Source organism: Mirounga angustirostris, unplaced genomic scaffold, assembly GCF_029215605.1.
Source record: "Mirounga angustirostris isolate CCGP_5_RB_7025 unplaced genomic scaffold, mMirAng1.0.hap1 SCAF_3, whole genome shotgun sequence".
NCBI lineage: Eukaryota > Metazoa > Chordata > Mammalia > Carnivora > Phocidae > Mirounga > Mirounga angustirostris.
The window spans coordinates 2,693,487-2,717,909 of record NW_026991711.1 but is presented as its reverse complement, the minus strand read 5'-3'; the positions used below and the strand labels follow the sequence as shown (position 1 = coordinate 2,717,909).

At 50.6% G+C, this 24,423-nt stretch overlaps 1 protein-coding gene across 3 annotated transcripts in view; it reads left to right on the top strand.

Annotated features, from left to right (window-relative positions):
* COL4A2 (collagen type IV alpha 2 chain) overlaps positions 1-24,423 on the top strand; it is a 166,389-nt gene that overhangs the window by 111,007 nt on the left and 30,959 nt on the right. For all 3 annotated transcript variants that reach the window (XM_045869703.3, XM_045869702.3, XM_064585905.1), the window contains 14 exons: positions 177-248; positions 573-608; positions 717-779; positions 2,182-2,217; positions 4,528-4,569; positions 7,581-7,679; positions 9,283-9,318; positions 9,841-9,891; positions 10,817-10,861; positions 14,603-14,656; positions 15,430-15,496; positions 17,948-18,058; positions 18,520-18,669; positions 23,649-23,741. In XM_045869703.3, coding sequence (XP_045725659.1) covers positions 177-248; positions 573-608; positions 717-779; positions 2,182-2,217; positions 4,528-4,569; positions 7,581-7,679; positions 9,283-9,318; positions 9,841-9,891; positions 10,817-10,861; positions 14,603-14,656; positions 15,430-15,496; positions 17,948-18,058; positions 18,520-18,669; positions 23,649-23,741 — 955 coding nt within the window. The remainder of the gene's footprint in view (positions 1-176; positions 249-572; positions 609-716; positions 780-2,181; positions 2,218-4,527; positions 4,570-7,580; positions 7,680-9,282; positions 9,319-9,840; positions 9,892-10,816; positions 10,862-14,602; positions 14,657-15,429; positions 15,497-17,947; positions 18,059-18,519; positions 18,670-23,648; positions 23,742-24,423) is intronic.

The following is a 24,423-nucleotide window of genomic DNA, read 5'->3' as shown; positions in this document are numbered from 1 at the left end:
AAGTGAAAGTCTCACCTTTGTGGCTAAATGTAGTGACTGGTGTTCAGAATAACCTAAATAAGCGATAGACATTGCTCATGAGGGTCAATATTTAATCACCCAGATGACCACAGCTGCACTGAATGTTAACAGGTGTTTCTGTGTTTTCTCTGTCTCCTGCATGCCTGCTACCATAGGGGCCCCAAGGACCCAAAGGACAAAAAGGCGAGCCGTATGCGCTATCCAGTGTGGACCGCGACAGATACAGGGTACGTTCGCTAGATACGGGACTCGAGACTGAGTAATCGGTGTAAACTCCTGATTAGTGACGGTGCTTTCCAAGTATGGCTGAGTTGTGAGGATGCGAGAATGGGGGACACCTGGGGTGGCGGAACTGCCCAACACCATGATGAAGTTAAAAATCATCGCTATCCCATTGGGGTGATATTCAACTGTGGGTGCACACCTTTCCCATATTCACAATGCCCCAGATTGGAGGTAACATTACCAAGTCCCTGGCTGTGATGAAATGTAACTAGACCTAAAAATTTATTTAAAAACCAGAACCCTTAACATGGTGTCTTCTTAACTAGGGTGAACCCGGAGACCCTGGCTTGGTTGGTTTCCAGGTAAGTTCTGTTTTTATTAGAGAATGTCCCAAGCAGAACTTTAAGAACTCAGGACTCCAAATACCAGTCTACCTTTCTTAATGGCCTACTATTGCTGCCTGCCCTTAGGGACCCCCCGGCCGTCCTGGGCCTATAGGACAGATGGGTCCGGTTGGAGCTCCAGGAAGACCAGTAAGTACCACTCTTGGACCACTGTGGAGGCGTCCTCTAGACATCCAGCTTCTTCAGTGTTGATGCGGATGGAAGCTTCAGGATACAGCTGGGATGCTTGTGGTCACCCTAGAAAGTGTCCAGACAAAACAGGTCATCCTTTGCATACATTTTGGTACTATTAAGGATGAAGAATGAGGACTTGAAATTTGTGGGCACCAGATCACCACCAACCATGTCAAATTTTGACTTGGTGCTGGCTGGGCGCCCCTGCAGTGACACAGAAGCTCTCTCAGCCCTACACCCAGCCCGCCGACCAGGGGCCTGTTATCCCTGGGCAAAGCAGATCATAGTGCAGTCGGTGAATAAGGAGGTAGTGGGCTCTGCCCGGGCGTGACCATCATCACAAGTGAGGTATTAGACATCAGTGAACAAAATGGCCCTAGTGCCCCACCTGAGTGGCGGTCTACGGGTGTTCCCTACCCTTGCAACTCGAATGACCGAGTGATTTGCAACAGGACAAATGCTGGGTGAAGGAGGGCTTGCAGCAGGGAAAGAAAGATCCGGAAAAAGAGGCCACATCCCCCACTGCGCAACGGTCCGGAGCTAAACCGCCCCCACCGGGTCTCTGACTCTCATTCCCCAGAAGTTTAGCAGTAAGACAGACGGGCCTCGAGCAACATTAGGAGAGATCGGTCTCCAGGTGGAGAGGGACCTTCTTGCAGAAAGCCGTTGAGATGAGGATCGTGTGGTCACAGGTTCTTTGCCTTCCTACTACACACCGTTGTCGGCTTGCTCACAGCTCGCACAGCAGCAGTGAGGGGGGTATTCTTCACATACACGGTTCAGGGAAATCCGCAACCACGGCTGCACCTGCCGTGTCCCGAGCTGATCTGACAGCTGCAGGTTCTGAAGCCTCATCCTGAGTGCCGTGTTGACACTGAAGGTTTTGTAGAAAGATAGCAATGTTTGCAGGTGGACTTCCAACTGTGCGGTTTGGGCCTGTAGGTTAATTCTGTTCACGAACATTTGCTGACCCGCCAGCAAAACGTGCTAGACGGTGTCCCAAGGGGAGCCCCAGCGGGGGTCGGGAGAAGCGGTCTCTGCAATGACAGGGCCTGGGCCCTTGCAAGGGGTCCGAGCAAGCCGGAGTAGGACACGGGTGAAGTCACAAGTCTGAACTCAGGAAAGCACACCCAGAACAGCTGTCCACGGCCTGCCGGCAAGTTCTGAGAGCCAGGCCTGACCCGGCCTTCCGCCTCCAGGCTTTCTTCCCCGCCCAGACAGATGTACCAGAAACCTCTATGCATACTACACAGGCTTCTGAACATGCAGGGGATGGCTTTCCCAGAGCTTTCTAGCAGATGTTATCTGGGCCCTGGGATAAAGAAAACAGTTTACAAATTTCTTTGTATTTGTGCAGGGCCCGCCTGGACCCCCTGGACCAAAAGGACAGCCAGTAAGTGGGTTATGGGGGTGGGGCCGGGGGGGGCCCAGGGGCGTGCTTACATTCTTTTGCGTACCCTTCTTGACCGTAGAACTACTTGGTGGACAACAGCGTATTATTTATTTCGTGATGAGAACAATTTTGTCGGTTTTTAGGACTTAATGTTATAAATGCCAAAGACGAATCCAGAGGTACCTCTGCAGTGGTTGGCTCATCGCTAAGTGGATACAGTGAATGACTTGTTGTTTGCAAATCACATAACGCCTGCCGTTGTGTGAAAATCGCGCTGATGGACGCTTGATTGGAAATGCAGATGCAGGAGCAGCTCCAGTTTGTGTGAATGCACAGGAAGGGACAAAATGTGACTGTATCTGTGTGGGGCGACCAGTGGCATCCTTCTCACCCAGATGTGACCAGGCTGTTTGTGCCTGAGGGTGAGGTCGTCAGCCTCTGGGGATACAGTCAGGGATTTTCAAGTCAAGCTTGAGCCCAGAGCTGTGCTGTTCCCATCAGAGAAAGGTTATTAAGTTGGACGGAGCACAGGAAAGTAGGTGGCTTGTCAGAGCCTGTAGACAGAACTAGGGTTCAGTGTCACCGGGGTGAGCTGGGTAACTGCAAGACCAACAGCAGGAGTCTGTGATCAAGACGTGACTTGTCAGAAGTGCTGGGCTGCCCTTACCAACGTTGAAAGACCATCCCGTGGCCCGCACAGTCCCCTGTCTGCCCCATGGAAACCTCATCTCTGTGACCTCCCGGGGACCTCGGCCGCCACCACCCCCGGGGCCCCCAGGCCCACCCCCCTGCTCCCATCACCTCTAACATGGCTTCTGGCTGGGGCTGGAGCTCATTAAGCCTGCTGCCCCCACCACTGGGCTCCCCACTGTCTTGTAGCCACGAGCAGGGTGGGAAAGGCTCAGAGCCAAGAGAAGCGGATATAGGACGGGCCAGCTAAGCCCCAGGGTCGCCTTAGATCCCCACTTGGCTGCAACACAAACAGCCCTCACCCTCCGCCAGGTCACTTCCTGGGGACTCGGACAACCAGCTCACGGGGCAGAGGGACGGCAGGGGCCCCAGCAAATCGCATTCTGATCTAGCCTGGCTGCATTTCTGTGCTTTGATTTCAGCTCCCAGCCAGGTGGGAAAGGAGCAAAAAAGCAAAAGTTAATTAAAGGCTTTGTTTTTATTTTTGGAGAATATCTGGGTACGGGAGGGGGCGGGCGGGATACTGCCGAGAGAAAGACCAGATAGGGCCCCACGTGATCCTTTGTCGCGGCGGGCCTGTGGAGACCCTGGGGAGGAAGCAGAGTTGTTTGCAGGCCAAAGAAAAGAGCACGATTTCTATAATCTGTGTAAGTGTGGAAGGCAACTTCTTGTCGGGCTTATCCTGGGCTTCAGGGTCAAGTCTGTTCTCCAACATATGTCCACCCCCCTCGTGAATCTACTGAGTCCTTGCTAAGTCGGGGCCCAACCCAGAGAATCACCATCCCCTAAAATCATTAAAAGGATCGAAGTGTTTGTGAAATTAGGATTATCTTACCAAAATGAGAAAAAGCTGAGCAGAAGGGACACGGAATCATGATCCTCGGATACGGGATCCATGGGGAGATGGCTGCTTCCCGGGTCTGTCGGGCTGGACTTGAAGACACGCTCTGAGACCATCATCTCTGCAGATGACAGGTGTCCGAACGAGTCCACGGGACCCGGGAGCAGGTCTGAGCTCCGCCACGCACCTGCGGTGAGGACACGAGCTCCGACCGCCCGTGGCATCCACGTTCATCGTGCGGCCGGGGGCTCGACGGTCACAGAGCACTAGCTCACACAGCAAGTGCAGAATTAATGACTCAGCCAACAGCCCGATCCTCGGGATGGTTGAACAACAAACTAAAATATTCTCCAATGTTAGCCCACTATTTTCGAGGTTCTGCTTAGAGTATAAAGTACAGATTTCTCAAAAGCACGTGTGTTAAAGAACAGCACTTCATGTTTCTGCTCCCCATTGTTTTCATCACTCAGACCTAATCTCGGGGAATACGCAGAAGGCGCTGGAAGGTGCTGCTTTCTGCAACCCCACGTGACCCCAGCCTGCCCCAGTTCACATAACGTTACACCTGTTACGTGGTCTATATGTGGAACTCGCAAAAGGAGACACATTCACTTTCTTTTGTGTCAGATAGCTTTGGGGAGGGGACTCTGGAATATTCTGCAAGGATAATCGTTCAGTATGCTGCAAGCAGATCTTGCATTTCTTTTTCTTAAAAAAAAAAAAGTATTTCACTGTGATGAACGACTTTTAAAAACTTAGAAAAATCATTCTCTTTTCAGGGCAACAGAGGACTTGGCTTTTATGGAGAAAAGGGTGAAAAGGTAAGGAAACCTAAGAGATTAAAGCGGAGGCCTGCTTAGCAATTAGGAAATAAATCCTCTTAACGACAGTTTTCCATGCAGTTGTCGGGACCATTTGCATAGGAAACCATCACTGTAAAGTGCCGGGCTGCGGAAGGGGCTTCAGTGATAGTGACAGGTCGCTGAGACGGTGAGAGCCCGCAGGGTAGGTTAGCCCCGGCCGGACCTCTGACGCAGACATGACCTCGGCCGTCTGCAGCACCCACAGAGTAAAGGCGCTGCCCCGAGGTGTCCCAGCGCGGCGACCCTCGAGCTGATTGAGCAGACTGAGGCGGGAACCAGAGGCCAACATGGAGCCCCTGTAGGGCAGACGGCCCGGCCCGGCCGGGCTCACAGGCGAGCAGGAAGACCGCGTGGGTGTCTGCAATGGTCTGCGCTCCGCAGGCAGAGACCGTGGGCCTTTGCGAGCATCACCTGAGGCCACATGTGTGAAAAGCTCAGCAGGCAAAGCCTCACCAACACGTCACCCATCGCCTTCACCGCAAAACCTCCGGCCCACCGTGAAATACCTTTGTTCTGTGGCCTCGTTGTTGGCAGATTTTCATTTTGTTTTCCGCTGTGCTTTTTGATGGGACAGCGCACTAAGTGGGATCCAGTACTTCTCAGGTTTGAAGAGAAAGACTTTTTCTTTATGTTAATATCATAGAAAAAAATTTAAAAAGAAAAACATTGAAAGATCCAAACGCATGAAGATGTAAATACCTGTGCAATGAAATATGACAACATAGTAAAATAACATAAAAAGAAGAAAAATCTGGGAAGAAATCATGAACGGAAGGGAGAGTAGGCACGTCAGGCAGAATGGAAATGAAGTGAATGTCTATTATCTCTAGAGTTGATTCAAATATTAATAAGAAAATATCAAGGCCCTGACAGGTAAGGGGAAGGTGAGCAAGCAGTTCCAGGCATTTTTGTAGATGTAATGTTAGCGGACTCACAGGATACCCCTGCAAGTCCCCCTTTCTGCAGCTGATACATCCTGTCCCTTGTCTCCTGCTCACACTAGGTGACATCTGGGCTCAAATTTGTATCATATAGTTTACATGTGGAAATACCAAAAGAGGTGAGCATATGGTGCAGAAACCCTGTCTAATAATGTTGCAAGTTGATGGACTTCACCATCTGTGCATCCCATGAAAAGTGTTTCTTGCTAATGATAAAAATGCCAAAAAACACTCTTCCACAGCCCCTAGCTATGCCTTAAGTGGAAGGAAGATTAATCATTTCACTTCATTTTTAGCTATATTTTACAAAAAGAACAAAAGGGTTTGGGATGCTATTACTATTTACACATAGTAATTCTGTTTGAATAAGGCAAATACTCTCTTTTTTTCATGAAATTACTGTAATATCAAAAAAATGTAATTTGTGCACATTTTTTGGCTTTTTAAAAAAAATGAATTGATGTCTTGTTTTATAAATTTTCTGTATTTATTAGGAGAAAATTTTTATCGCCTCATCTTTACCAACCATGTAATAAGCCTCATAGCTTTCCAACAGAGCTACTTGCCAAACAATTTTTTGCTTATTAAACCATGCTGAAACAAACAATAACAACTAAACATCAGCATTTACTTAAAATTTTAAGAATGAGGACTTCTGATTAGCCTGAGCCAAGATACTGTATTACCTATATGCATTCCCAAAGTCTAGACACTTGATACGTTCAATCATACCTTCTTCCAAAATCAGTGAACTAATTACTCCTTTTAATATTCATTGCACATTTATCAACCCAGTTTATCTTGTCCTTAAGTCTACTGTAGAAGGGAACTATATCTGTTAAAACATAGGGATTATCATTGTATACATATATATGTGCAATTTGTAATGTATTCTGTGTTGTAGGTTTATTATTTAATTTCACCACTTCATCACTTCTGTACAGTGGCCAAGCAGATACCTCAAACCCCAGCGTTTACGTTAAGTGCATTTGCACATTTTAGGCCCACTGGATCCAGATTTTATATTGGCAGTTTCTGAGGGCAAAAGCAATATATTGTAACAGAACGTATAATTATTTGATAAAACAGTCTATATTTTATAAAAACTATTATAACACTAAAGCTGTACCTCAAAAGTCTCAAAAATAATTTGATCAAATACTTTTTATAACTTTTCAGAGGATCCATTTGTGGCTTTTTTAATGCTCTTATAGGAAAGTCTTTTGGCAAGCCATGACTCTTTCACTTGCCTGGAGTTTTTTGGGTTTTTTGTTGTTGTTGTTGTTAGTTTTTGCATTCTTTTCCTGCTAGTCTATGACTTCACTGCTTTTCCTTAGTTCAGTAATAACATCCTTGATTCTGTGCTGAGCGTGTTAGGGTCATCATATCTCAGGAATAGCAAGTTGTTAACTAACCATACTGAATTAACCATTTAATCACAGTGACCTCATGTCTTAAAAATTGTTCAAATTTAAATTCTATGAGAAACATAAAAGCACACTGATTTATAGAAAGTTTATAAATATTTCAGCCTTGAAAAAAAATGCCAACTGAAGAAGCTTGAGCTATTTTATTTATTGAAGATGCTACTTTTTATAATATAAAAATACCCTTAACTGGTGAAACAGTGGTGAAACTGGGGTGGTCTTTCATTTCTTAGGCTTTTCTTATACCTTGGCCCCAATCTTGGAAAGCATTAGAGTAATACGTTGATATGAAGATATTTAGCCCTTGTATAGAAATTCATCATAAGGAGGTAAATCCGCAGAAGCAAATGCAACCCAAACTTCTGAACAACCTAAACACCTTTTATGAATAAATTATAAATGATTATGAGTGCAGGGGGACACACATAATTTTGCATTGTGATCATTTTATTTTATACTGCGATTATAACATTATAAAATTGATGTACTTGTGGAAAACAATATGCAAAAATAGAAACAGCAGTTTGTGGTGGTGCTTTTATTCACACTCAAGAGTGTCTTTCCAATTTAAAGATCACTGTTTTTGCTAAACCATTCACAGGGCGACATGGGACTGCCGGGACCCAATGGGATTCCATCGGACACCCACCATGCCATCATCGGACCCATGAAGGAAATGTTCCACCCAGATCAATACAAGGTAAAGAGGCTTCAGCAAAATTGACTGTATTCCCAATAGAACTAAAATAAGGAGAAGAAGAAAAAAAAAAGGAACTTTCTTCAATCTTTTTAAAACAATCACAGAGCCAGAGCCCTCACCATCCAACTGGCACGTCGTGCAGGAAAACACTCCCCACAATCACATGGGTGCACCCATCCCTCATCTTCAAAAGTTGTGACAAATTTGAGACAATACGAGAATTTGTGAAACAATCTCGAATATGTATGCAGATCCTTGTGCAGGCGTAGGTTAGTGGTCAGAGCATAATTCAAAGCCAGGATATGGAACTATTTGAGCAAAACGTTGTATTTGGCAAAATAAACCTACTTTTACTCTTTGCTGACATGGAGCATTGTTGTGGGTGGTTTTGCATCAAAGTCAGTTTGCTGACTTTATAATTCCATTAATATTTTGTCTGATAAAAAGTATAGTCTTGGAGTCTAAAACCCCCCACTTTACCACTCATTCGCTCAGACGGGCCACTGAATCACACAAGTGTTCGAGCGCCCTTGTGCCCAATGAAGATGGTAACACCGACCTCGTATTGCTGAGGAGTGGAGACCACAGTGAAAACCCCAGATTAGGTCGGGCACAGACAGTGCCTGGGAACCAAAGTGAAAACCCCAAACAGAATCTAATTCCAGCTCTCAAGTATCTGTCCGGGTGGGGATTGGGTGCACGGCCATGGGTGGGAGAAGGCAGGCCTCAGGGAGCTGTGCCTGAGCTGTCCCGGAATGCAGGGAAAATGCGTCAGGAGCAGGCGGTCGTGAGCCAGCTGAGTTTAGAACAGGACGCCCCTGGACAACCAGGCAGGAGGGGAGCCCCATCCAGTCATAGGTGGGATCCAGGCAGGACTCTGGCTCCTGATGGTGCCCTGACCGTCAGCCAGGTTTCCAGTCTCAGGATGGGCGCCAAGGATGGATCGAGGCCAGAGCAGGTTGAATCGATGTGAGGTGCTCAAGCTTGCACCTCACATTTCCTTCATCTTCTGCAACCAGGGTGGGCTGGGGCCGGGGCCCGGCCAGCCTGCGGGAGGCTGCCACAGGGGGACGGGGATCCTGGGCACTGTCCCAGCAGAGATGGGAAAGGAACCCAGTTGGTCACTACGTTTTTTCATATAAATGAAGGATCTTTCAGATCATATAAAATTAACACTGCTTTCCAAATAAAGTCTCTTTTGCTTGGGACACACACAAAATGTGTCTTTTTCTCAGAGGACCCACCTAAGAACATCTTATTCAAACAAATATTCTGGTCAGGGGCTGTATGCTCCAACACAGCACGTCCGGTCTGCCTGCCGCTGGGGTTGGGGGGAGACCCAGCGACCCCACGCAGAGAAGACAGGCAGCCTCACAATCGTGTGAAACATAACACGTGATTTAACGGCTAATGTGAAGATCCAGAAGAAAGCGCAACTTTTTTCTCTTGAATTTTGAAGCTGGAAAGTGTAGGAGTTGTTTATTCTGATGCATTTATAATCATTGTTTACGGTTTCACTAAATACTTCCGGGGACCACAAACCCTGATCTGTCGTCTCTATTCTTGAATTAACGGCCTGCCTTACATTTCATTGTCTTCACAGGGTGAAAAGGGGAGTGATGGGGAGCCGGGAGTAAAAGTAAGTTGAGCAGTCGCTCCTCACTGGGGGGCCCCCAGCTCTCGGTGTCCCCACGCGCTCTGGCAGCATCCACCTGTTACTCCAAGCCGCGCTCGCTTTGCTGCCTCCTTTCAGAAAACGGTTTTAGACTATCTTCCCTTTTGCATCCCAAACACCAGCTAAACAACATTTCCTGGGGTTCATGAACAGAACCTCAGTGCGTCCAGAGCGCAGGTGTGGGGCTCGAGGCCCCAGCAGGTTTGGCGGTGGCTTCCATTCTGGGTGCAGCGCGTGATGCCCTGCTGTCTCGTCCTTGTCACGCCTGCCCCGTGTTCCCAGCCCTCCCGGCGTCACCGGCTACGTGACGATGCCAGTGGGGTCCGGGACTGACGATTATCCAGGCCTGGCCGACTCTCTGTGACCCTGTGTGGCGCTGGGGTGGACCGGGGGCCCCAGGAGGCAGGCTGGCCAGTGGGGGGGCTGGAACCCCCAAGCGGGGGAAGCGTGACGGGCCGGCTGCCTGACATCTCTGTTCTCTCCTAGGGCATATCCTTGAAGGGAGAAGAAGGAGTCATGGGTTTTTCAGGCCCACGGGTAAGCCTTGCGTTCTGTAACTGCGGTTTGTTTGGTGTGTGTTTTAAGCAGACTGCATCTTTCAGAGCAGTTGTGGGTTCCCTGTGAGGTTGAGGTAAAGGTACAGAGATGTCGCGTATGCCCTCCCTCCCCCCACCTCGCACAGCCTCCCCCCTCCCAGCGGCCCGACCAGAGTGGCCCCCAGGGACTGCCGTCTGAGATTGTGCCCCCCCATCGGAGGAAGGCGGGAGCAGAACAGAGACCTCACCACTTCTGTCAGGGAGGCTAACCGAACCTGTGCGGACAACCCTGTGGACTGGCTCCAGCACAAGAACGTGTTTCTTGTTTCCCTGAGAGTCCAACAGAAGTGTCTCTAGCAGGACGGGGGGGGTCAGGGGAGTGTCTCCCCCAGGGAGATTCAGCACCTGTGGCTCCATGCCCAAGGGCACACCTCCTCCTTCGGAGTGTGGCCTGAAATGACACCTGCCACTTCTGCCCTCCCTCCATCGGCCAGACCTTGGTCACCTGCCCAGCCGAGCGACAGGGAGCTGGGAAGCGTGGCCAGAGCCATGGCCAGAACGGAGAAGGCGGCCTGGTGGTGACTCTCTGGTAGGCGCTTCCACTAAGAAGACACACGTTAGAATCTTTGAAAATAGGAAGAGACTCCCGAGAATGATGGAGTGCAGGCCTTGCTCTGTCTCTGCTGCTTGAACCCTCCTGTCCTTATCAATTTCTCCATATTTCCTTAAGGGGCAGATATGATGCATTGCGTGAAAGTGTCGCTAAAATGACCCACCTCCTTTAGAAAATAAAAATAATCTCCGGATGGCTTTGCGATTTCCTAGTAGAGTGTTTTCTGTTAGCCTGCATCAGGGCCATAACCGTGCCATCCGGAAAACGTGGCTGCGTGTTCTGAGCTGGTGCTCCTCTTTTCTGTTCCATCCAGGGTGCTGCTGGCTTCGATGGTGAGAAAGGTTCTCCGGGACAAAAAGTAAGTCGGATGCACGAAACACAATCTGCCCCGGGGCTGACACATCTTACAAAGGTCAAACACTATGAAGACTGTGCTATCCCAGGGAAAGAAACTGTGCCCCAGAAAAACACATTTAAAACCCTGCATAAATCATCCTTCCTCCCAGATCATTCGCAATGCCCGAGTCAGACCACTCACCTTTTTGCTCACCTTTGCAAACTGGCGTGTTGGTTCTGTCCTTTGGCGGCGGCCCCTGCGTCACCGTGCACCACTCTTGGGAAAGTTGCCGATGTGGCGGCCGAGTGTCTACCTGCATTTTTCATATGTTGATCTCACACATTTTGACACTGTATCTTCGGTGATGACCCGATTGGTTATTTTCATTCTGTGTTCTGTGGACAGATTTTTGGCAGTTTTTTAAAAGGAATTGTTAGATGAGAAATGTGTTCTGAATCTGGATCAGACTTAGGATTGTCTGAGCGCTTGGTCATCTGAGAGGGTACGTGTAGAAATAGTTCTCTTAGTGAGTAACGAGGTTCCCTATTTACTGTTTTTGGTGATTCTCCTTCCCGTTGTGGAAGCCAGCACTCTCCCAGCTCTGTGGGCATTGTTTCGGATGCCCGCGAGCCCCCAGAGGACATGCATCTGCACCTGCATGTAATTGCATGGGGAATAGCGCACCTCCACCACTCTGCCATCTGGTTTTTTCGGCACCGTTCTTGGAGATGACCCCATGCGAGCACGTCCACGTCCACATAGTTCTGTGCAGCTTGAGAAGCGGCAGGACGAGGATGCAACGTGTGAGCACAAGACCCCTCGCCAGGCCTCCCTCTACTTGCCATGAGCAACCATCACACCGTCCTCGTTACAGTGCATGCCTCTCGGGGCCCATGGGCTCGCGTGTCCCTCATTCAGGCCTGGTAGGTGTCTAGAAATAGACTTTAAAAATCGACTCAGCCTCTGACTCAGGACTCCGTTGAATCCTGCTCGTGGCCCCATCGCAGGATGGTGGTGGGACTTTAGGAGAACCAGAAGGATGTGGGGCTCATCCATGTCCCGCGGGGAGCTCCCTCTGTCTATCTGGGGACTGCAGATGGCCTTGGCCCCCCAGCCTTGGTTTCCAACCTCGCTGGTTCTGGGCACAGCCCTGTGAGCCCTCCGCATGGGCTCTGACCACTCGCAATGGGACCAGCCTTGATTCCTTCCTGCAGCCTTGGCTGGTCTTCTTCCCGTTTCTGTCCTTTTATCCCAAACTCAGGCCAGGGAGCTGACACCAGGGTTTCCCTAATGACACCCATTTCTCATGACATTAGGAACTGGTAGGGGTATCCCCAAGGGCAGGGTACCTGGAGGACAGCTGTCCAGGCTGTACCCCAACAAAGGCCAGAAAGCCAAGTTCCAGTGTTCAGGATTTCAGTAATCAAGTGAAGGGACAGAGGACTAAGCAAGCGTGAGCATCTGTAAGTAATCTGTCTCCACCCACCAACATAACTGAAGTGCTGTTGCTAATACTTTCATTGCTGGCCATGTGCTAGTGAAGTGACAATTATGATTTTTTTCTACACCCAACACTAACGAGTTATAGGCTTTTAAAGAGCAGTTGCACACGGCAGCCCCCTGGAACTCACTGTTTCTGTGAGACAAGATGCTCTGCAGACACCACCTGGGGCCTCTCCCTGCTGCGGCCAGATGGGAGGACCGATGGCCCACAGCCTCCAGGGGATGACGGGGACACTTCCAGGCGAGCAGGATGTCTCTGTGGGGAGACAGTTTACTCGACTGTACAAATAGGAAATGCCTGGGACACACACGAATGGCAAGTCACCTGCTTGTCAGCCCTCGCGGCATCTCAGACGTGACCGCTGGGCGCCCTCCTCCTGGACAAGTTGCCGTTATTCCTGACTGGCTGTCCAGTTACTAATCCAGTCCCCAGATAATTCCTCCTTGACAACGCACCCCTTGCTTCCCCCGCCCTGTTGTCATGTCTGCACCTAGAAACACAAAGAGAACCCGTTAGCTGCCAGGGGTCTCAGATGAGCCACGAGTGCGAGTTTTCCCCTTTACTCTGCTGAGTCATACTCGGTGGGCTAATACTCGGCCCACCCCCACCCCCAGTCAATTCTCCTGCTGCTGAGAACTCACAGTGAAACTTCTAGATTGTTGTGTTGGCTTTGGGATTACATCTGCCAGTAGTCTCAGCGAGAGGACCCCTGAGCGCTTCAACTGTGCCCTTTCTCCTCTTGGTTTTCCGGAATAGCCGGTTCATTCCAAACCGCTCGGACACACTTCAGAAGTGTTGGTGCTGTTTTGGCGCATTCAACACGGGGGGTGAGCATGTCGTGGGGGGGGGAGGCTGCTCGGTGATGACATCACACCCAGTGGATGACACTCGGGCCACAGGGCGACAGGCACGTTTGGGGCGTCCCGCGCCGTGTCCGGGCTGGATTGTTTTTGCTGGGCACATGCGCAGCTCAGACCGAGCACCTCATTGCCCGCTCCTGTCCCTGGCAAGCTCCTGCAGGAGTCCTTGCCTATCTGAGAGCTGGCCTCAAAGGAGGTCCATTCAGCGTCAGAGACGTTTGCCTTCGCTTCTGAATCTGCAGCTCCACCTAGTGTGAAAGGAAACCAATCTGTCCGCATCAAAGGCCTGCCACGAAAAGTGACATTACGGCCGTCCGTGTTCATCCCAGACAGCAGGACTTCCGGCATACGTGCTCTGGCGTTTCACAGTAACCCGTGAAATAATCAGAGTGGCACCTGGCACTGGCACATAGTCTTTAGCAAGAGGGAATGAATTTCTAGATTTGGTAAAAAGCTTTACGGTGTATCTCCATCCATGATGCGCTCAGGAGGATGAGCGTTCTCCTTCAGTAAACACTCAAGGGAATTAGAAAGCAGTCCTTTGCCCTTTTTAAATGAAGAGAAAAATTCTAAATTAAGAAGCGTTAATGCTTCTGTTTGGCGTTAACTAAAAGTTTTCAAAGCCCACCTTGGGGGAAGGTTTTACTAGATGGTCAATCATAAGGTCAGTGACATGGGGCCTCCGGGCCTCCTGAAGGATGCAGTAGGAAGGACGCAGCAGCCTCTGTAAACAATTCCTGCTCAGAAGGTGAACCTGAGGGGCGCCTGGGTGGCTCAGTTGTTCAGCGTCTGCCTTCAGCTCAGGTCATGGTCCCAGGGTCCTGGGATCGAGCCCCGCATCGGGCTCCCTGCTCTGCGGGGAGCCTGCTTCTCCCTCTCACACTCCCCCTGCTTGTGTTCCTTCTCTCGCTGTTTCTCTCTCTGTCAAATAAATAAATAAAATCTTTAAAAAAAAAAAAAAAAGGTGAACCTGAGCCCAGTGAAGCCCGTAGATCTCGTGGCCACTCGAGAGGAAGTACGCGGGACCGAGGAGCACCACGCGGTGCCACAAGCAAGAAACGGACCGCTCCCACCACGGGGCCGTGCAGCTTCCACAGCCTGGTGTCTCCAACAATGGTAGAAACGTTACCGAGAGAGAGGAGGAAACTATGATGAATTATGACACTTAGAGACCTGTCAGCCAAGTGTCATCTTTGGACTTTGGATCCTGATTTAGACAAATCCACTTTAAAAAAAAAAAAAAAAATTTTTGAGACCCGAATCAGGGAAAATTGGGCGCAGAGTGGGTACTAGGTGATTTTAATGAATGGAGAGTGTTATTAGACATAATAATGGTATTGTGTCACTTCTTTAAATCCTGTTAGAGGTACGAATAAGCACTGAGCCTCTTTCTTTCAGGGGAGCAGAGGACTGGATGGTTATCAAGGCCCCAACGGGCCCCCAGGACCCAAGGTGAGCTCGGTCTTCCTTTGGCTGGCATTCGGATCACCTGCCAGTCACCCTGTTGGAGGAGGCATCCTCCATCCTGTGTGATACACGATAAGCCAGCACACGACACCCAGCCCTGGACAGATGCGGTGGACACGGATTTATTAGTCACATGCGTCAAGGCCTCACGATGCTGCATGCCACGCAGGGGCATTTGGAAGTCACAGCCTGGGGCAGAGCGAACAAGTGGGGCTGTGGGAGCAGGCTTCGTAGTAACAAGAGGGTGGAATACCCCCTGTTCCCAAGGGAGAATATGATTAACTTGTGTGAATAATTCCATGGGCTGGCAGGGAGGTGACACCCCATCGGTTGAGGACTAGGTGGGACCCAGCTGGTCCAGTGATGGGGATCCAGCCAGGTGGGGAGACTTTCCTCCTGGGGAGAGGGGCATATCTGGTGAGGACAGGGCAATTCAGTGGTTAGGCCTTTGGGGCCCTGGGAGACTCAAGAAAGTTTAGGTCTTACCATCCAGATGGTATTAGGTCAGGGTATCGTGGTATCGCACCTGCCCCCCTATGGGGGTGCTCAGATACCATGATCAATAATGGAGTCATCCAACAGTACAGAAAATAGCCAGCTGACCGCCTCTGGTCCTTGACAAGGATTTCAAAGTGAGATTAGTATCTGCCCACTTTGTTGCCTCTCGGTGTGTCCGGCTGGTGTCCCTGCAAATACGCAGAGCATCCAAAAGTCCACAAGGCGGGTCTCACATTCTGTTTTCCTCTTCTCTCCTCCAGGGAGAAGCGGGTGACCGCGGCCCCCCAGGTGCACCTGCTTACTTCCCCTACCCCTCCCTAATTAAAGGTTCGTATGTCTGCATCACACACGCATTCTCTTGTTTCGGACCCAGTTGTGAACTTGCAAGAAAGGTTTTCTAAGCAAAACAAAACAAAAAAGATGTTTAGAACATACCCTTTGGAGAACAGGAGTCTCATGTACAAGTGCCCTCACTGCTTGAATGTGGTGTCCCAGAGAGACCCCCATTTCACCTGTGCCAGAGAGAGTGCCCCCGGCACTCCAGCAGAGACCCCTTCCCCGGGAGATTCCCTCGTTTCTGCATACCTTGTGCAGACTCTGCTTTGCTATCTGTACTATCACTGAAGAAACCCAGTCCTCCTGGACCTCGGGCTTCATGGCAACAGCCCCAGCCACCCTCACTCCTTTCTGCCCCATGGGCACCGAGATGCTTCTGCCCTCTGCTTGCCAGTCTGAACCCCAAATTGGCCATAATCCGTAGTCTGTAAACAGCCACATCCTTTGAACCTTCGAGGAATCCCCATGTGTTTGCATGTGACCAACTGCCCAGAAGATGCTCCCACTGTCCCAGTGGACCCCTGAGTGTACATGAAGGGCTTTGCATGTGGTGTGGCTAATGCCCATGTTATTATTTTACTCAGCCTTCCAGACTGGCAGGATCGCACCAAAATATTCTAATTCTGTGATAAGAGCAGTGACCTCAGAACCTTTTTGAATATGAGTCCTTCCAGGTTAAAAAAAAAATGTTTTCAGCACCCGTCTGAATAATCGTATGAATATGGACTTACGGATAATTTATCTGTGTTGTATGGAGCTCCATGAGGGCAGCGATTTTCGCCATCGTGGTTCACTGCAGCATCCCCAATTTCTGGAAGGGTACCAGGCAGATAGTAGGTTACCTGAATGGACTGAATACTGTACGTACTACCTCAGACGCCTCAGAAAGGGATTTTTTTTTTTTTAAGATTTTATTTATTTATTTATTTGACAGAGAGAGACACAGCGAGAGAGGGAACACAAGCAGGGGGAGTGGGGGAGGGAGAAGCAGGCTTCCCGCCGAGCAGGGAGCCTGATGTGGGGCTCGATCCCAGGACCTGGAATCATGACCTGAGCCGAAGGCAGACGCTTAACGACTGAGCCACCCAGGTGCCCCCAGAAAGGGATTTTTAAAGACTGAGTGTTTTGGGGCGCCTGGGTGGCTCAGTTGGTTAAGCGACTGCCTTCGGCTCAGGTCATGATCCTGGAGTCCCGGGATCGAGTCCCGCATCGGGCTCCCTGCTCAGCGAGGAGCCTGCTTCTCCCTCTGACCCTCCCCCCTCTCATGTACTCTCTCTCATTCTCGCTCTCTCAAATAAATAAATAAATCTTTAAAAAAAATAAAAATAAAAAAAATAAATAAAGACTGAGTGTTTTAAAATAAAGGTGGTCTAATATTTTCTTCCTGCACCCAGCAGATGAGCTGACTCCCTGCTTTATATGTCCAGAGGTCAAACACTCCCTCTCCTGGGTGGTGGGGACCATCTGTCCATTTAACAACAACCTTTGCATGTGTTTGTCCAACACTGGTGAGAACATAGACTAGCACAGGGCTGAGGACAGAGCCCGGCGAGCCCCCGAGAAGAATGCCCAACGCAAAGATAGCTGTGTTTCATGCGTTCTTGCCAATTAACACATCCGGGTAAATGAGCATATTTGGGATCCGTGCTCAACACCTCAGATCGCCCTCCCTGGACGGCTAGCACGCGCCCTCCTGACTGTGGAGTCCAACTGTGGCGTGCCTGCCAAGCCAGAAACCCCAGGAAAAGGAGCATGAGGTCCACTCACTGTTAATGATTATGGTGAAATCGAAATACTGCCTTTTGAGGCTTCAGGAACATAATTTTTTTAATTAATGTGGGCTATTTTTCAAAAACGTCCCTGACCGAGAGCCCAGAATCCATCCACTCCCTGTTCTCACCACCTCATATTTCTGAAACCACACTGGGAAGGCGATGGTTTTAAATTGGTGAGTTGGCAGGCGTGGGCTCCTGAGCACCATAGGCTGACTAATGAGCAGGTTCCCTCAGGGAAGAGAAGAAAATAAACATATCTTCACAGAGTAGCCTTGCAGGAGCTTGTCGAGACCCAGAAGGCTGGAGGAGACTTGTATTTTTTTTTCTTAATGATTGCAAGTGAACTAAAACAATGAATCTTGCTCTTCTCCCAAACAAATGAGAGGGTCTGTGGTCTGCATTTATTTTGTCTCCTCTGACTCATTCCTGATGGCTAGCGTTTATGCAGTGCTCACGGGGCGTGGGCAGGGGTCTCAGTCACTCTCCTCACTCCTGTTGATTGATTTACTTTTCCTAACCACCCCCTGAGATGGGGACTGATGGTAGCCCTGTTTTGCTGGTGGAGAAATTGAGGCACAGAACTCTAGATCATGGGTGTAAAGAGTGGAGGAACCGGGTTCAGACGCAGGCAGTCCTGTTCTAAATGGGGGGCCTGTCTCGGTTGCAGGTGCCAGAGGTGACCCAGGATTCCCAGGGACCCACGGGGAGCCCGGAAGCCGAGGTGCACCAGGAGACCCGGGCCCACCCGGCCTCCCCGGCACGTCCGTCAGAGATGAAGGTAATAGACTCCGTGGTATCAAACGTGTGCCCCCACCCGGGTGTTCCCACAGAGCCCCGGCCCCTTCCTGACCGCTCGGCTCTGCCGCTGGGCTCCCACAGACGAGGCTCGGCGGCTCGAAGCGGCCGAGCGCGTGCGTCACAGGCCGTCTGGGGAGCGGTCCCCCTGTGACGGCGCCCCCCACGGGGCCTGGACGTGCCGCTGACAGCAACTGGCGTGATCCTGCAGGCTGGCCGGGCGAGCATGGGCAGCTGTCCAGCCAGGGTTACAACTCACACCATCATTTGGGGCTTTTTTGAGGGGGAAATAAGGTGATGAAATCTACCAACAGCATCCACCCTTAAGTCACTGACTGGACTGTAGATCCGCCAGTCCTGGTGGCCCCCGGGGGACGGGAATGCCAACCCAGATGTTCTGTATCCCAAGTCTCATGCTGCTGGTGGTCACTGTTGCATTTTCAGATGGGAGGAGAGGCTTACCGGGTGAAATGGGCCCCAAAGGCTTCATAGGAGACCCAGGCATCCCTGCGCTGTACCCCGGCCCACCGGGCACCGATGGAAGGCCAGGACTCCCAGGACCCCCAGGGCCTGCCGGACCACCGGGACCAGACGGTAAGGGGAAGGAAACGCGGGTTGGGACAGAGCAGCCTGGCCCCTGCCAGAGGTGTGCAGGGATTCTCTGCTAAATAATTCCATGAACCAACACAGTAGGCATTGCACTGGGGTGTGGCAGGTGCTCTGGGGTGCAAACAGAAAAGCCGCTGAGTACCAGCAGGCCCGTGGACGTTACCCAGTAGGGTTTGGCCGACTGTGGCTCTGGTGAGGTCAGCCCTGCGGTGGAACATCTGAGCGGCGCAGTCTGGAAGCAGGTGCAAGCTGAAAGCTGCCGGGCATCTCTGTGATACGTTCCGTCACCTTCTTCCAGGGTGGAGGCCTCCTGCCTTGACTTGTAGCCTCTCTCCTCTATCTTAGTGATCTTAGGCAGACTTGGTCATCTGCCTTCTCAGCCCATGCAGGGCAAACCTATCCCCGACAGTAGTCGACAGACGAGGGGGCGGCATTCCTCGAACGAGACGTGGCCAAGGCCGAGAGGCAGGACTAGGAGTGTCTAGAAACCAGACAAGCATGAGCTCCTGCGGCCCGTGCTGCCCGGGGCGGCATCGGATCCTCGTGCAGAGTGGCTTTCCAGGTTCCCGTGTTTCCATGGCTCCTCTTTTAGTGGAGAATGCTCCGAGGAGGCAGGGAACCGTGAGTCTGTCTTTCAGCTTGCATCAAAAATGGTTATCTCTTCAGCTTCCAGGTTTAAAGGGTGATTTTAGACATTGTAAAATCTCCTAACAGGAACATCTCATCCCCTCAAGAGTTTGGATAAGCGAGGCTTTGGAAGAAAACGTGAGGTCACAATGTCTTTCTCTGTGATATGGTCCACAGTTTATCAGCCTCTTTCCGAAATACTTGACTTTAAATTCCCTGGTATCCTGCCCCCTCCCCCATGATCTCTTAGAGCTTCCTCTCTTCAGGCAGGGAGAGCATCATGTTGCTGACAGATAGTGTTTGATCTCAGTTCCAGGTCGGGCTCAGATCTGTGCTTTGGTTGTTCTGGGACGTCTGCTCCTCTTGCCATCTCTAGAGGGAAGATGCTTGGGCTCGTAGGAGCATCTGCGCACGTACGTCTTCCATTAAACGATCAGCAGTCCCTGCTCTGATCCCATTTTGTCTTCTACAGTGAATGTCTAAGTTAGCATGCTTCTACTCTTCCAATTTTCCTTCAACTGGCAAAGCCAGATTCTCACATTCTTTTGAAAATTTTTAGGTGTAGATAATTCCCTGGAATTTGCCGAAGAGTTTGAGCAGTGTTATCTTTAATGTATTTTTATCCCGGAAGTACTATTTATTACTGTGACATCAGTGATAATGGCCAAGTTTCTGTGAGCATTATGTTTCCTGAGTAAATGTTATCTGTTAAGTTTTCCTTTTTGGCAACAGAAAGTGATGTGTTAAAAGTTTTTAAAAGCAGGCGCCTGGGTGGCTCAGTTGGTTAAGCGACTGCCTTCGGCTCAGGTCATGATCCTGGAGTCCTGGGATCGAGTCCCGCATCGGGCTCCCTGCTCGGCAGGAGTCTGCTTCTCCCTCTGACCCTCACCCCTCTCATGCTCTCTCTCTCTCAAATAAATAAATAAAATCTTAAAAAAAAAAGTTTTTAAAAGCATAAAAATTTGCCTCTTTAAGGGACTGTGATTGAAGGCTGACCTTGCCATTATTCCAGTAACTAAATTCCGTTTTCCTAAAGATACAAACACCATCTTGCTTTTTATAAATCTTGCTTATAGTAAGTCTGTGATTTACTAATGTAAGTTATCTGCAAACAAATTAGTTTCTTTTGCATATTTTATTTGTAAATGCATGGAATAGTATCCAATAAATTTTATCAACCTAAGATATGAAAAGCATACAACTTAAGTTCTCCTTGAAATATTTCTCTTACTCCGTGAGACACATTGTTTCCAAATCACTTTTTTTAAAAAAAGCAGTTTCTTGTACAAAAAGTAGCCAACCATAATGGCCTTTTAAAACATTTTTGTGCATAGTCAGAATTTAATACCAGTGACCTTGATTCCCACACAGTTCTTCAGCTTTTCCCCTGGAATGAAATTCTTGGATTCCTTTCTTGTTAACTGCACTCCATCCTGTTTTATGTGTTGCTACTAATGAAAACCAGAATTTTTCGCTTTTTGCAGTTCCCACAGAACCAAACCGTGAAGTCAGTTTTCTTTCTGAGCTAAATATTTTGCTTGCTCTTGGTTCTAGCTGAGTTCACTGAATCAAGTGTCGGGGCAGTTCCAGTGTTTTCTAGAACAATTCAGAATACTGCCAGCTTCGTTACAGCCCTTGGCCCTTGGCCTCGTCAAGAAAACCATATTGAAAACATCTGAGAGGTGTGCTGCTATTTTGTAGGACTTGTGTGAAATTAGTTCACTAGATAAAGAAAGCACATAGCAAAGGGGATGCACCTCAGGATGGCCACTGGGTTCGCCAAGAGTGACTGTCTTTGTGTCAGACTTAAAATCCGACATCCCTGGAATATCCATGATTGAATACTTACCTGTCTGCTGCACTTCTCACAACATCGGGAGAACCTGGAGGCATAAAATAAAGCCCACAAAGTCCTCCGAGGCCTAAATGCCCTTGACCTGGTCGCCAGGGACCCGGGGGCACATCCCGGGGGCACCGTCCCGCTCCACAGGCCCAGGATGCAGCCGGCCACCTCCTTCCACGCTGGCCTTCCACGACGCCCCTCTGTCCTTCCCCTCTTAGCTCGCTGGCCATTCTCCTGGAGGTGCCTTTGTTGGCCCTCCCTTGTGTCTGCACCCTCCACCTGGCTGGAGTCCGCGGCTTCCATGAATTTAAGCTCAAGCTCTCCCCAGCTCTCCCCGTGTCTCCGGCCCAGGTCTGCACTGAGCCCCAGACTCGCTCAGACTGTCGGCCCGGCCCGTGGCCACCTGCTTGGCTCGCAGACATCTCTATCCTGGTGCGTCCAACTGAACTCTGGGTCTCCTGCCACCCAGGTCCCCGACCTGCCCTGCCCTCTGCTGGGCCCCACCCCTCCCCACAGCCCCGGGACCTCGGGCCACAACCCTGGGTGTCTGTCGCGCTGACACCTCGCTCGCCCGCACCCTGGACCCCTCTGCCTCTTGACTCTGCCCGCTGCTCTTCACTCAACCACCGTGAAGCCACCACGGTGTGAGGTGTGGGTCTGCTGGGTGACCAGCCGCTCCTCTTTCTCTCTCCGCTCAAGTCTCTGCACAGGGGGCACGTAGATCTTTAACCTGTACATTGGTGTGACTTCCCTCCTCAAGACCCTTTAGGGGCCTGGGTGCCTCAGCTGGTTAAATGCCCGACTCTTGATTGCAGCTCGGGTCATGATCTCAGGGTTGGGAGTTCAAGCCCCACGTGGAGCCCCGCGTGGAGCCTACTTAAAATAAAACCTCTTTGATGGCTGCCTGTTGCCCTTGGGATAAAATCCACGCCCCTGGCATGGCCCCTCCACCTGCCCTCCAATTCCTGGCTTCCCCCCTGCTTCAGGGGCTCGCGGACACACCCCTGCTGGTGCCCACGCTCAGCCGCTCTCTCTTCCTCTGCAGGTCCGAGGCTTCGGTCCTAGAAAGGGCTTTCCTGTCCCCCTACTTGAAATGGGCTTTCTCTGTTACTCTCTGGAAGCCCCCGTGCGCACAGCCCTGGCCATCCTTGGACGTTGTGTGTTGGTCTGTTTACCAGTGTGTGTCTGCACGTCCCACATCCGAACCACGAGCACCGCGAGGGTCTGCAGTGCTCCCTCCGGGTTGCGCGGCTCCTGGCACATGGCTGGGCTAGCACAGACCGAAGCTGGACACACCCGTGTGTGAATGACAGACACCGTCTTAAATGTGTGGTGAAACCGAACACACGGGCCATAAATGTAGTTACTTAGGAGCGCTCTGACCTCCAGGTCTGGCGTCACTTTTCCAAGCAGAGAGCAGATGCCCTTAAAATCGGCGTGTCCTCTCCTCCCGGCTTCCTTGGTGGCCTCTTTCTCTCTGCCCGCCAGGTACCAGGAGGTGGGTATGGCAGCAGGTACTTCAGTGCGTTGGGGGTTTCTGGATCTGGGGCTCTGAGCACCGCAGGGTTTGGCAGCGAGGACAGGCTCTGGGGGACATTCCCATCCTTACCCATCAGTGCCGGTTCCCGGGAGCGTGATGCCTCGTCCCCACCACGAGGTGGCGCTGCCGTCGAGAAGATGCGGAGAGAGTTGTAGGCCTGAGAGCCTATTTCTTACGCTTCCCCGTATCCCTGCTCAGAAGTATGGGAGCCTGGAGACGAGGCAGGACTTCTGAGCGGCCCTGATCCTAGTCACTGGGGGTGAGGGTCGGGAAAGGGGAGGTGGGGTGCTGGAGTCGGATGGTCCCAAGTCGTCTGCCTTAACCTCACAGACCCGCATGTGCACCTGCCCGAGGGCAGAGCAATAGGGAACCGAGGTCATTTTCATATCTTGGTTTGTTTTGGTTTTTTGTTTTTTGGGGAACCCAAAGTTGTGTTGATCTTAACATAAATAAAATATGTGGTTGATTACACAGAAATATCATGAAGATGTCAATTGTTCCTTCAATCTATAAATGCCCATGGATTTTTTTCTGGACATGAAAATCGCTTTTTTTGATTGTTATAAAAGAATGTATTTAGTATTTAGAGTTTCAAACTATATGGAAGACCAAAAATAAGAAAGTACGGTTAGTAAAAATAAAACTCTGAGAAACTAAAAAAAAAAAAATTTTCTTTAAAATAGAATAAAATACATGGCTGAAATGTGAAAACCTTTCTTTGGACTCCGTGTTTCTTAAAAGCAAAGGTTTTTATCTCTAGCCTTCAACAGGAAAACTAAACTCATAAGCTCTTGCTTCTCCCTCCATCCCTGGGGGGCTGCGGCCACAAAGGGGTGTCCCGGAATGGAGCTGCATCCGCTGTTGGGAGACCCGGGCAGTGACCCTTCCAACCCTGAGTTTGGGGAGAGGGGGGTCTCCGTGCGGCACTCATATCCCTGTGGGTTTTCTCCTTAGGTTTCCTTTTCGGCCTTAAAGGAGCAGAAGGGAATGTGGGCTACCCTGGGCCTTCTGGCTTCCCTGGGGCTCGTGGACACAAAGGATGGAAAGGTAAGGAACGTCATCGGGAATGCTGGTGTTACCCCGGGGCTGAGGTGCGTGGCACCCACCACGCTGTCTGAGTACCCAACCCAGTGCTGGCCCTCCTTTCTCCCGTCTCTGTCTCCCCCTTCATCACTGAACCTTTGGGGGGTGCAGAGCCCAGGAGGGACAGAAAAGAGGATCAGTGACTTCTTGGGCTGAAGCAGATGATTCTTCTAAGCGCTCAGCTCAAAGGCAGCATCACGAGCCCCGCAGAGTTCCAGAGAGCGGTCGTCACAGCTCATGTCTCCCTGAGTTAGGGATTAGTCACCGGCAGGGACAGGACCGAGCAGGGTCCCCAGCATCTCGCCCCCAGTTGGTGGGCGAAGTGCAGTCGAACGAGCAGGAATAGGGAGTTTCTAGTAAAGAAATAGGCTGCACCCAGGGGACACTGCCTTTCTGGGGAAGGGCCAGCCCCGGTGGCCCCAAGCAGTGCACCCTGACCTTTGTGGCACATGTGGGGTGTGTGGGTGCCCCGTGACGGATGGGGCCAACCGCAGGATTCAGACACCGCTGTATACCCCTCGTCCCCATGAGCCACCTCCTGTCACCTTCCATGCCACCAGCAGTGGTCTCCCAGGGCCCTGCCACAGCAAGACAGAGAAGGGAGGTCGAGTATTTCCTGCCTCCCACCCAGGGTCTTGGCCTCTGG